We start from the raw sequence: 13,411 nt of genomic DNA, 5'->3' as shown, positions 1-13,411 counted from the left end.
CGCCGAGGAGAAGAGACGGCGAGGAGAAGAGACGGCGTCCCCGGGACTCCGAGGAGAAGAGAAGAGACGCCGAGGGAGGAGAAGAGACGCCGAGGGAGGAGAAGAGACGCCGAGGGAGGAGAAGAGACGCCGAGGGAGGAGAAGAGACGCCGAGGGAGGAGAAGAGACGCCGAGGGAGGAGAAGAGACGCCGAGGGAGGAGAAGAGACGCAGAGGAGAAGAGACGGCGTCCCTGGGACGCCGAGGAGAAGAGACGGCGTCCCCGGGACGCCGAGGAGAAGAGACGGCGTCCCCGGGACGCCGAGGAGAAGAGACGGCGTCCCCGGGACGCCGAGGAGAAGAGACGGCGTCCCCGGGACGCCGAGGAGAAGAGACGGCGTCCCCGGGACGCCGAGGAGAAGAGACGGCGTCCCCGGGACTCCGAGGAGAAGAGACGGCGTCCCCGGGACTCCGAGGAGAAGAGACGGCGTCCCCGGGACTCCGAGGAGAAGAGACGGCGTCCCCGGGACTCCGAGGAGAAGAGACGGCGTCCCCGGGACTCCGAGGAGAAGAGACGGCGTCCCCGGGACTCCGAGGAGAAGAGACGGCGTCCCCGGGACTCCGAGGAGAAGAGACGGCGTCCCCGGGACTCCGAGGAGAAGAGACGGCGTCCCCGGGACTCCGAGGAGAAGAGACGGCGTCCCCGGGACTCCGAGGAGAAGAGACGGCGTCCCCGGGACTCCGAGGAGAAGAGACGGCGTCCCCGGGACTCCGAGGAGAAGAGACGGCGTCCCCGGGACTCCGAGGAGAAGAGACGGCGTCAACGGGACTCCGAGGAGAAGAGACGGCGTCAATGGGACTCCGAGATCTGCAGATACCGTCCGGCTAATTAGTGGTCACAACCAGTGTGACATTTCAGAGCCCCGCAGGGCCCCTTCACCAGATATGTGATTCCTGATGAGGCTCTGAAACTTTCTATCACATGCCTGGTAAAGGGTCCTGCAAGGGTTCTGAAACCTTCTATGAATTGCCTGGCAAAATGGCCTGCAACCGAAATGTTGTATCAGATGCCTAAGGAAGGGGTCCTGCGAGTCTCTGAAACCTTGCATCACATGCCTAAAATAAAGGGGTCTTGTGAGGTTCTGAAATGTTGCCTCGTATGCTTGGAGAAGGGTCCTACGAGGCTCCAAAAACATTGCATTACATGTCTGATTAGCGGCCTTTGAGACTCAAAAATGTTACATCATATGCCTAAGGAAAGGGTCCTGTGAGGCCCCATAACATTACATCACATGGCTGACTGGGAGGTCCTGTGAGGCTCTGAAATGTTGCATCAGATGCCTACGGAAGGGGGGCCTATGAGGCTCCTAAATATTGCACTCACTGCATGCCTATAACAGGGGTCCTGCGAGGCTCTGCAACACTGCATCACATGCCTGACTCAGCAGTCCTGCAAAGTTCTGAAATCTTGTATCAGATGCCCAAGTCAGGCACGTGGTGCAATATTGCAGAGCCTCGCAGGACCCCTTCTGTAGGCATCTAATGCAACATTTTACAGCTCCAAAGGCAGTGCTGGGACAAGATTATCCAGTGCCCGGGGCAAAGGTGCCAAATTGCTGCCCCCTCCTCCCCTTTCATTATGTGTAAGCTTATGAGGAGGAGGGGAGAGAGAGCACAGCCCGCACCTCCTCCCGGCTCTCTCATTTTCTCCTTGCCACTTCCAGCGCTGGGCTGACAGAAGTAGTGATGCCGCTGTCACTACTCCCGTCAGCCTTATAGTAGAGGGAACTTGCGGCATCTCCATCCCTACAACACAAACTACGCCCAGGGCAGCTGTCCCTTCTGCCCACCCCTTGTCTTGGCCCTGCCTACAAGACCCCTTTACTAGGCATATACTGTAGGTGATGCAATGTTTCAGAGCCTGCGACAGACTCACCCCATGATTGGCCCCCTCTCTCCCACTGATGACCTGTCCTCTCCCATTGATTGGTCCCCTCTGTCCCATTGATGACCCCCTTCTTTCCCACTGATGACCCGTCCTCTCCCATTGATTGGTCCCCCCTCGCTCCCATTGTTTGGTCCCCCCTCGCTCCCATTGACTGGTCCCCCCTCGCTCCCATTGACTGGTCCCCCCTCGCTCCCATTGACTGGTCCCCCCTCTCTCCCATTGACTGGTCCCCCCTCTCTCCCATTGACTGGTCCCCCCTCTCTCCCATTGACTGGTCCCCCCTCGCTCCCATTGACTGGTCCCCCCTCGCTCCCATTGACTGGTCCCCCCTCGCTCCCATTGACTGGTCCCCCCTCGCTCCCATTGACTGGTCCCCCCTCTCTCCCATTGACTGGTCCCCCCTCGCTCCCATTGACTGGTCCCCCCTCGCTCCCATTGACTGGTCCCCCCTCTCTCCCATTGACTGGTCCCCCCTCTCTCCCATTGACTGGTCCCCCCTCTCTCCCATTGACTGGTCCCCCCTCTCTCCCATTGACTGGTCCCCCCTCTCTCCCATTGACTGGTCCCCCCTCTCTCCCATTGACTGGTCCCCCCTCTCTCCCATTGATTGGTCCCCCCTCTCTCCCATTGATTGGTCCCCCCTCTCTCCCATTGATTGGTCCCCCCTCTCTCCCATTGATTGGTCCCCCCTCTCTCCCATTGATTGGTCCCCCCTCTCTCCCATTGACTGGTCCCCCCTCTCTCCCATTGATTGGTCCCCCCTCTCTCCCATTGATTGGTCCCCCCTCTCTCCCATTGACTGGTCCCCCCTCTCTCCCATTGACTGGTCCCCCCTCTCTCCCATTGACTGGTCCCCCCTCTCTCCCATTGACTGGTCCCCCCTCTCTCCCATTGATTGGTCCCCCCTCTCTCCCATTGATTGGTCCCCCCTCTCTCCCATTGATTGGTCCCCCCTCTCTCCCATTGATTGGTCCCCCCTCTCTCCCATTGATTGGTCCCCCCTCTCTCCCATTGACTGGTCCCCCCTCTCTCCCATTGACTGGTCCCCCTCTCTCCCATTGATTGGTCCCCCTCTCTCCCATTGATTGGTCCCCCCTCTCTCCCATTGACTGGTCCCCCCTCTCTCCCATTGATTGGTCCCCCCTCTCTCCCATTGATTGGTCCCCCCTCTCTCCCATTGACTGGTCCCCCTCTCTCCCATTGACTGGTCCCCCCTCTCTCCCATTGACTGGTCCCCCCTCTCTCCCATTGACTGGTCCCCCCTCTCTCCCATTGATTGGTCCCCCCTCTCTCCCATTGATTGGTCCCCCCTCTCTCCCATTGATTGGTCCCCCCTCTCTCCCATTGATTGGTCCCCCCTCTCTCCCATTGATTGGTCCCCCCTCTCTCCCATTGACTGGTCCCCCCTCTCTCCCATTGACTGGTCCCCCCTCTCTCCCATTGATTGGTCCCCCCTCTCTCCCATTGATTGGTCCCCCCTCTCTCCCATGCAGACATCTCTCCAGTCACTCCTGAGCTGTACAGCCCCCACATCTTCCTAAGCAGAGCAGCAGCTTCTGTTTTGTAAAGCTGCCCCTGGCACCAGCACTATGGACCAATCCCTGGCACATCCCGGGGAATTTCCAGAATCCAAGTCAAACAAGCTGCCTCCGCCCGGCCGGCCCGAGAATTCTTTGTTCCCGAAAACCATAAAGTTTATTCCTGGAATCATTTTTATGTGCACAATATGCGGTTGCTGAAATGATTCCAAAAATCTTAACATGGGGCTTCTGTATATTACCTGTGTGCTTGAATATACAGTGCCTTGCAAAAGTATTCACCCCCCCACCTATATTGTTACATTAAAGCCTTTAGTTCAATGTTTTTGTAATCTGAATTCTATGTGATGATCAGAACACAATAGTCCAAGTTGGTGAAGTAAAATTAGAAAAATATATACATAAAAAAAACGAATAATTGTCATGTGCGTATGACCTCCGAAGGTCCCAATGAATTTCCTTAATTTGCAGAGATTTCTTCTCACTTCCTGTTTGGCTATGGGACAGGAAGTGAAGGTAAATCTCATCACTTGGACTCAGATGGTGAAAAAAAAAAAAAAAAACTGACAGAGGTTATAACCCTCCCTTACTCTGTCCAAAATGAAAAAGAAAGTTTTGCCTACAATTCTACTAAGACCCGGCCTTTAATTACATTTTTTGTTTAAATCAGTATTTTTTGCTAGAAAAATGACTTGTAACCCTCAAAACCAGTGGTGGCTGGTGCTCCATCGGTTGGGGGGGAGGGGGGAAGTGGGTGGCAGACAGACCTCCGTCAGCCCCGCACTTACCCCGTGTCAGTCACGGCTGCAGCAGCGGATCTCCTCCTCCCTTCTCCTCTGTTTCCTAGCCGTCGCTTCTCCTCCCGGCCAATCGGGTCTCAGCAGCCGTTTCCTGATTGGCCGGGAGGAGAAACAGGAAGACAATAAAGAAATATTAAAAATGTGCTAAATGTCACACAACAGGGTGGGCTCAGGCCAGGTACAGTGCTCTTCTCCTTGAGCCCACCCTTTATGGGAGGGGGGGGGGGCGCCCGTGCACCCCTAATGAGCGCCCGCCACTGCCCCAAACATTATAGATTTTTTTTATTAGCAGAGAACCTAGGGAACAAAGTGGCGATCGTTGCCATTTTTTTTCCCGTCACATGGTATTTGAGCAATGGCTTTTTAAATGCAATTTTTTTTGCAAAAAAAGCACTTTATTGAATTAAAAAAAAAAAAAAGCACAATATATGCCCCATTCTTTTGTGTACTTACCTGCTCTGTGTAATGGAACCGCCTCTTCTCAGGTCCCTCACCGGCACTCCTGGCCCCTCCTCTCTTTCCAGTCCCACCCCCCATGGGACTCATGCGTGCTCACTCCTGGCCCCGCCCCCCAATTTCCTAGTCACTGGCTTTGATTGGCAGCAGTGTGAGCCAATGGCTCCTGGTGCCTCAGCAAAGCCAGCGAGACCCAGAAGGGAGGGAAGAGAAGAGCTGCAGGCGTGCATGCCGCTCAATCGAATGAGGGCTCAGGTAATTCTAAGGGGTGGGGGGGGGGTAAAATCAAAGCCTAAACATGCATTAAAGGTAAAACAAAAAAGTGTTTAGGCTTTAGAACCACTTTAAGCCTTGGGGCGCGCTCACACCACCACCGACAGCGATTTATTCACTTGTATTCTCTCCCTGTCATAGTCAGCTCATAGAGGTGGAATATTTCCCGGCCTGAGTGCACAGAGTTCTGAGGGAGCCGGTTCTTCAAAAGTCCATTCCCATCGGGGCAGCTACAGACTGGAGCGCTCCGAGGTGCGGCTTCTCCAGCCAAGTCAACCTCACGGAGGCCTTCAAACCCCCATCCGACCATGCATAGTAATGTGCCAGCTATAATGCCCACAAGTCAGTGGCATTCCCTCACCCCCTTTAGGAACATGGGGTGTTTATTCCCTCAACTATCCAAGGGACATTGAAATATTTTTTTTTCCAAAAGTCAGGATTTGCGTACAGCTGACCTCCCGCGTTGGGCGGATCCCTTTACTGTGAAGTCAATGGCACCAATCAGCACCCGGGGCAACCAATCTAAACCAGAGCTCTAATGGACCTGACAGCATTTATGTTGGCGATGAGCAGAACATTGGCCGGACGCCGTACCCCGCGAGCATCTGCAGGTAAAACAGGCAGAATCCAGGATCTGGGTGGCATTTCCAGAACTGCAGAGTGACTCCGCCTCTCCCAGCTGCTTGACCCATTCCATAAACCGCCGCCCCCGCACTGGCAGGACCCATCCATCCTCTGAGAGATGGCTGAGCGCTAAATTAGGAAAAAACATTTGGAAATGTGTGCGTCTCGGAAGAGCGAGCGCGGAGAACGAGGCGCCTGGGGGAGGTTACAAACAATCTGTGAGCAATCCAACATGTTATGTCTGATGCCAAAAGAAACCTTAAAGGGCAGCTCCACCTCCACTGCTAAATACCCCAGAAAGTCTGCCGGTCGTCCCAAAATACGGACAACGCAATGCGCATTGACTGGTCGTCCATCCTGGTTAGAGGAAAAGCCGCAACACCATTCAAAGCCTGTAGATGTGCAGCAACCGTGCCACTGCCCCGCCCACTTCCTGCACCGACTGTGGACTACCACCCCAAGCCCCGCTTCCTGTAATACCGCCCACATTCCGCCCGTTTTTGCCCATCAGCTGACAGGAAGAGACGGCCGCTCCAAACCACCCCCCCCCCCCCCAAAGTTCCTTATTAGACGTCAGTCACTGGAACAGGTGTCCCCAAAAGGGATAACTCCCCCGCTTCCTTTTCCGACAATTAAATCTATTAATTCTAAGTGCAGGCAGAGGGATGGTGTCCAGTGATGGTCAAGCAAGGCACCACCACCCATCATCCATGCTGCCCGTAAGTATCCTCCCCCTAGAGTGGGAGCCGTCAGTCTCCCCATACAGCAGGTGCCCTCAGTAGGTCCCCCATACAGCGGGAGCCCTCAGTAGGTCCCCCATACAGTGGGAGCCCTCAGTAGCCCTCAGTAGGTCCCCCATACAGTGGGAGCCCTCAGTAGGTCCCCCATACAGTGGGAGCCCTCAGTAGGTCCCCCATACAGTGGGAGCCCTCAGTAGTCCCCCCCCATACAGTGGGAGCCCTCAGTAGTCCCCCCCATACAGTGGGAGCCCTCAGTAGTCCCCCCCCATACAGTGGGAGCCCTCAGTAGTCCCCCCATACAGTGGGAGCCCTCAGTAGTCCCCCCATACAGTGGGAGCCCTCAGTAGTCCCCCATACAGTGGGAGCCCTCAGTAGGTCCCCCATACAGTGGGAGCCCTCAGTAGGTCCCCCATACAGTGGGAGCCGTCAGTAGTCCCCCCCCCATACAGTGGGAGCCCTCAGTAGTCCCCCCCCCCCATACAGTGGGAGCCCTCAGTAGTCCCCCCCCCCATACAGTGGGAGCCCTCAGTAGTCCCCCATACAGTGGGAGCCCTCAGTAGGTCCCCCATACAGTGGGAAGCCCTCAGTAGGTCCCCCATACAGTGGGAGCCCTCAGTAGGTCCCCCATACAGTGGGAGCCCTCAGTAGGTCCCCCATACAGTGGGAGCCCTCAGTAGTCCCCCCCCATACAGTGGGAGCCCTCAGTAGTCCCCCCCCCCATACAGTGGGAGCCCTCAGTAGTCCCCCCCATACAGTGGGAGCCCTCAGTAGTCCCCCCATACAGAGGGAGCCCTCAGTAGTCCCCCTCCATACAGTGGGAGCCCTCAGTAGTCCCCCTCCATACAGTGGGAGCCCTCAGTAGTCCCCCCCCCCATACAGTGGGAGCCCTCAGTAGTCCCCCCCCCATACAGAGGGAGCCCTCAGTAGTCCCCCCATACAGTGGGAGCCCTCAGTAGTCCCCCATACAGTGGGAGCCCTCAGTAGGTCCCCCATACAGTGGGAGCCCTCAGTAGGTCCCCCATACAGTGGGAGCCCTCAGTAGGTCCCCCATACAGTGGAGCCCTCAGTAGTCCCCCCCATACAGTGGGAGCCCTCAGTAGTCCCCCCCCATACAGTGGAGCCCTCAGTAGTCCCCCCCATACAGTGGGAGCCCTCAGTAGTCCCCCCCATACAGTGGGAGCCCTCAGTAGTCCCCCCATACAGTGGGAGCCCTCAGTAGTCCCCCCCATACAGTGGGAGCCCTCAGTAGTCCCCCCCATACAGTGGGAGCCCTCAGTAGTCCCCCCATACAGTGGGAGCCCTCAGTAGTCCCCCCATACAGTGGGAGCCCTCAGTAGTCCCCCATACAGTGGGAGCCCTCAGTAGTCCCCCCATACAGTGGGAGCCCTCAGTAGGTCCCCCATACAGTGGGAGCCCTCAGTAGGTCCCCCATACAGTGGGAGCCGTCAGTAGGTCCCCATACAGTGGGAGCCGTCAGTAGTCCCCCCCCCCATACAGTGGGAGCCCTCAGTAGTCCCCCCCCCCCATACAGTGGGAGCCCTCAGTAGTCCCCCCCCCCATACAGTGGGAGCCCTCAGTAGTCCCCCATACAGTGGGAGCCCTCAGTAGGTCCCCCATACAGTGGGAGCCCTCAGTAGGTCCCCCATACAGTGGGAGCCCTCAGTAGGTCCCCCATACAGTGGGAGCCCTCAGTAGTCCCCCCCCCATACAGTGGGAGCCCTCAGTAGTCCCCCCCCCCCCATACAGTGGGAGCCCTCAGTAGTCCCCCCCCATACAGTGGGAGCCCTCAGTAGTCCCCCCATACAGAGGGAGCCCTCAGTAGTCCCCCCATACAGAGGGAGCCCTCAGTAGTCCCCCTCCATACAGTGGGAGCCCTCAGTAGTCCCCTCCATACAGTGGGAGCCCTCAGTAGTCCCCCCCCCCATACAGTGGGAGCCCTCAGTAGTCCCCCCCATACAGAGGGAGCCCTCAGTAGTCCCCCCATACAGTGGGAGCCCTCAGTAGTCCCCCATACAGTGGGAGCCCTCAGTAGGTCCCCCATACAGTGGGAGCCCTCAGTAGGTCCCCCATACAGTGGGAGCCGTCAGTAGTCCCCCCCCCATACAGTGGGAGCCCTCAGTAGTCCCCCCCCATACAGTGGGAGCCCTCAGTAGTCCCCCCCCATACAGTGGGAGCCCTCAGTAGTCCCCCATACAGTGGGAGCCCTCAGTAGGTCCCCCATACAGTGGGAGCCCTCAGTAGGTCCCCCATACAGTGGGAGCCCTCAGTAGGTCCCCCATACAGTGGGAGCCCTCAGTAGGTCCCCCATACAGTGGGAGCCCTCAGTAGGTCCCCCATACAGTGGGAGCCCTCAGTAGTCCCCCCCCATACAGTGGGAGCCCTCAGTAGTCCCCCCCCCATACAGTGGGAGCCCTCAGTAGTCCCCCCCCCATACAGTGGGAGCCCTCAGTAGTCCCCCCATACAGAGGGAGCCCTCAGTAGTCCCCCTCCATACAGTGGGAGCCCTCAGTAGTCCCCCTCCATACAGTGGGAGCCCTCAGTAGTCCCCCCCCCCATACAGTGGGAGCCCTCAGTAGTCCCCCCCATACAGATGGAGCCCTCAGTAGTCCCCCATACAGTGGAGCCCTCAGTAGTCCCCCCATACATGGGCCTCAGTAGGTCCCCCATACAGTGGGAGCCCTCAGTAGGTCCCCCATACAGTGGGAGCCCTCAGTAGTCCCCCCCCATACAGTGGGAGCCCTCAGTAGTCCCCCCCCCCCCATACAGTGGGAGCCCTCAGTAGTCCCCCCCCATACAGTGGGAGCCCTCAGTAGTCCCCCCATACAGAGGGAGCCCTCAGTAGTCCCCCTCCATACAGTGGGAGCCCTCAGTAGTCCCCCCCCCATACAGTGGGAGCCCTCAGTAGTCCCCCCCCATACAGAGGGAGCCCTCAGTAGTCCCCCCATACAGAGGGAGCCCTCAGTAGTCCCCCATACAGAGGGAGCCCTCAGTAGTCCCCCCATACAGCGGGAAGCCCTCAGTAGTCCTCCCATACAGCGGGAGCCCTCAGTAGTCCCCCAATACAGCGGGAGCCCTCAGTAGGTCCCCCATACAGCGGGAGCCCTCAGTAGGTCCCCCATACAGCGGGAGCCCTCAGTAGGTCCCCCATACAGCGGGAGCCCTCAGTAGGTCCCCCATACAGCGGGAGCCCTCAGTAGGTCCCCCATACAGCTGGGAGCCCTCAGTAGGCTCCCCCATACAGCGGGAGCCCTCAGTAGGTCCCCCATACAGCGGGAGCCCTCAGTAGTCCCCCCTCATACAGAGGGAGCCGTCAGTAGTCCCCCCATACAGCGGGAGCCGTCAGTAGTCCCCCCATACAGCGGGAGCCGTCAGTAGTCCCCCCCATACAGCGGGAGCCGTCAGTAGTCCCCCCCCATACAGCGGGAGCCGTCAGTAGTCCCCCCCCATACAGCGGGAGCCGTCAGTAGTCCCCCCCATACAGCGGGAGCCGTCAGTAGTCCCCCCCATACAGCGGGAGCCGTCAGTAGTCCCCCCCATACAGCGGGAGCCGTCAGTAGTCCCCCCCATACAGCGGGAGCCGTCAGTAGTCCCCCCCATACAGCGGGAGCCGTCAGTAGTCCCCACATACAACGGGAGCCGTCAGTAGTCCCCCCATACAGCGGGAGCCATCAGTAGTCCCCCATACAGAGGGAGCCCTCAGTAGTCCCCCCATACAGCGGGAGCCGTCAGTAGTCCCCCCCCATACAGCGGGAGCCGTCAGTAGTCCCCCCCCATACAGCGGGAGCCGTCAGTAGTCCCCCCCATACAGCGGGAGCCGTCAGTAGTCCCCCCCATACAGCGGGAGCCGTCAGTAGTCCCCCCCATACAGCGGGAGCCGTCAGTAGTCCCCCCCATACAGCGGGAGCCGTCAGTAGTCCCCCCCATACAGCGGGAGCCGTCAGTAGTCCCCCCCATACAGCGGGAGCCGTCAGTAGTCCCCCCCATACAGCGGGAGCCGTCAGTAGTCCCCCCCATACAGCGGGAGCCGTCAGTAGTCCCCCCCATACAGCGGGAGCCGTCAGTAGTCCCCACATACAACGGGAGCCGTCAGTAGTCCCCCCATACAGCGGGAGCCATCAGTAGTCCCCCCATACAGAGGGAGCCCTCAGTAGTCCCCCATACAGCGGGAGCCGTCAGTAGTCCCCCCCCCATACGCGGGAGCCGTCAGTAGTCCCCCCATACAGCGGGAGCCGTCAGTAGTCCCCCCATACAGTGGGAGCCGTCAGTAGTCCCCCCATACAGCGGGAGCCATTAGTAGGTCCCCCATACAGCGGGAGCCGTCAGTAGTCCCCCCATACAGTGGGAGCCGTCAGTAGTCCCCCCATACAGCGGGAGCCATCAGTAGTCCCCCCCATACAGCGGGAGCCGTCAGTAGTCCCCACATACAGTGGGAGCCGTCAGTAGTCCCCCCAGGAGCGGGGTAAGGCGTAGAGAGTGATGCGGATGCTTCCAGTGACACCGCCCAACCTTCCAGACTTCCAGGCAGTGTGCAGTGTGATGACATTCTCTGGAGGCGGCAGCCCTCCGATGACATCACTACTTTTTAATTCCCCAATTCGGAAAGCCGATAGTCCTGATGTCCCCGCACCCATCAAACACCTCTGACACGGGTGCTCCCCCCCCCCTCCCCCTCCCCGGCATCTTTCAAAAATATCACCGAAGGGCAGAAAAGTCTGAATGTTACGTCTGGATGTCAGGAATGTATTTTTATTACCGGACACCCAGAAGAGCGGCGATGGGAAATATCCGACACTCCCCAGTTGGGTGTAGAGGTGGAATATGACCCTCCCCCTCCCCCCCTCGCTGGGCTCAGTGTCGGCGGATCTGTCTGTACAGGCAGCAGGATTTGGCACCCGGACAGCAGAATGTGTCTGAGCCTGACACCACCTCTGTCACCGGGAACACCTCCAGAGAGAGCGAGGAGCTTCCTTCCAGGACCCCCCCCTCCCCCTCCCCCACACATCGCCTGCTGGGGGGCCGATCTGTAGGGATCATAAAGATGAACTGGGGAAAAAAACCCTCAATAAACCCCTCGCTGACCCTTTTCTGCCACTTTTTTTTTACAAGTTTAAATCAATATTTTTTGATAGAAAATTCTTTAGAACCTCCTAACATATATAATATATATTTAGGCAGAGACCCTACACCAGGGATATGTAATTAGAGGATCTCCAGCTGTTGCAGAACTACAAGTCCCATGAGGCACAGCGAGACTCTGACAGCCACAAGCATGACACCCAGAGGCAGAGGCATGATGGGACTTGTAGTTTTGCAACAGCTGGAGGTCCGCTAATTGCATATCCCCGCCCTAGAGGAACAAAAGGTGATTTTTGCAATGCTTTAGGTCACATGTATTTGCACAGCAGTCTTTCAAATGCACTGCATGAATCTATCCATCTACATAGAGGAGGGGGGGCGGCTGGAGAGAGGGGGGGCAGCGCCCTTAACGGACGCACCGCCACTGATAAGGAGGGTCAGATCGGTCTCTGCTGCAGTTACACTTTCACTTACAGGTCTCCTCCACCCAAAGACTGGACAGTGAAAGGAGAAGCAGTACACCAATGAGCTTATCTGTCGCCCTCTCCCCTCTCTTCCTATCAGCATAGCCCCCGGCACAGCAACACATCTTACTGGCTCCTTGTGCTGCTTCTCCCCCCCCCCCCCTGAGCTCTGCTGTCAAATGTAGATAGACCGATTGCATTACAAATAAAAGAAATGATGGATTAATAGATTGCAGAGCTGCTTTGATTTTTTTGCCTTTAGAAGTCAGCTTTAGGCTCTATTGCGACCTTACATTGCAACTTGGATGCTGACTTTGGCTTTGGCTGTCACATTGATAACATTAAGATGCGACTTTCATGGGACCTTTGAGAGTTTACATTGCAGTAACCTGAAAGTCGCATCAAAGTAGTTCAGGAACCTTTTTTTATATCGCTGTGGCTTTAATTCGCATAGATCGGAATGGTTTCCATTGAAATACATGGGCTGTGACTGTCGCATGAAAAGTCGCATGAAAAGTCGCACTGGTGTGAATGGAGTCGTAATCCTAATATATGTGCAGGCGATGATTGACGCTTCGACTTTCGGTGACCTTACCTTGTCTTCCTCCTCCCGCAGGAGGCACTCCCGTGCTTTCCTCTGCAGCTCCTCCTGGATGGCTCGGGCGTACTCCGAGTCTAATTCCTCGCTGTGGACAGATGACATCATCAGAACACCAGCCCATGACATCACATATTATACACAATACACCGACATCTTTACAAAGGGACAAAAAGGACATCCCGCTAGTATGTGGGCTCCCCACAGCTGATCTCTTCCCCATTACTGACTACCATGCCTTGCAGACGGTCTGTGTGTGGAGGCGGCCATCTTGGTAGAGGGCCAGGGCTCCACATCCTGATGGTGGGTGGGGGTGGGGGGGATATGAAAAGCAGCAGAAGAGCTGGGGGGGGGAAGCCCAGATCCAGAGAATAGATGAAGCCAGGGGATTCTTTCCACTGCAGGTCCTCTGGTACAGCTTTCCCTCCAGCAAACAGAACAGTAGTGGCATCACCAACTCTCACCCCACTCCTCCTGAGGCTGGCAGTCCAAAGCAGCAGTGCCTGAAATCTCACACCACAGACATACAGCTAGAAGGCCTGTTGATGGAGGTGGGGAGGGAGGGAGGGAGGCCCGTTGGCGGTGGTGGGGGAGGGAGGGAGGCCCGTTGATGGAGGTGGGGAGGGAGGGAGGCCCGTTGTCGGCGGTGGGGGAGGGAGGAAGGCCTGTTGACGGCGGTGGGGGAGGGAAGGCCCGTTGATGGAGGTGGGGGAGGGAAGGCTCGTTGATGGAGGTGGGGGGAGGAAGGCTCATTGATGGAGGTGGGGGGAGGGAAGGCTGATTGATGGAGGTGGGGGGGGAGGGAAGGCTGATTGATGGAGGTGGGGGGGAGGGGAGGCTCCTTGATGGAGGTGGGGGGGGGGGAAGGCTCATTGATGGAGGTGGGGGAAGGGGAGGCTCCTTGACGGAGGTGGGG

General features: G+C 57.6%; 1 protein-coding gene across 1 annotated transcript in view; it reads right to left on the bottom strand.

Annotated features, from left to right (window-relative positions):
• The window catches only part of LOC143934610 (uncharacterized), a 102,046-nt gene that overhangs the window by 83,308 nt on the left and 5,327 nt on the right, over positions 1-13,411 (bottom strand). Inside the window, exon 4 of the mRNA XM_077458358.1 lies at positions 12,493-12,583. Coding sequence (XP_077314484.1) covers positions 12,493-12,583 — 91 coding nt within the window. The remainder of the gene's footprint in view (positions 1-12,492; positions 12,584-13,411) is intronic.

This window comes from Lithobates pipiens, unplaced genomic scaffold (genome assembly GCF_037356315.1).
Source record: "Lithobates pipiens isolate NorthernLeopardFrog02 unplaced genomic scaffold, aLitPip1_a1.2 Scaffold_27, whole genome shotgun sequence".
NCBI lineage: Eukaryota > Metazoa > Chordata > Amphibia > Anura > Ranidae > Lithobates > Lithobates pipiens.
This window is presented reverse-complemented; position numbering and strand designations above follow the sequence as displayed.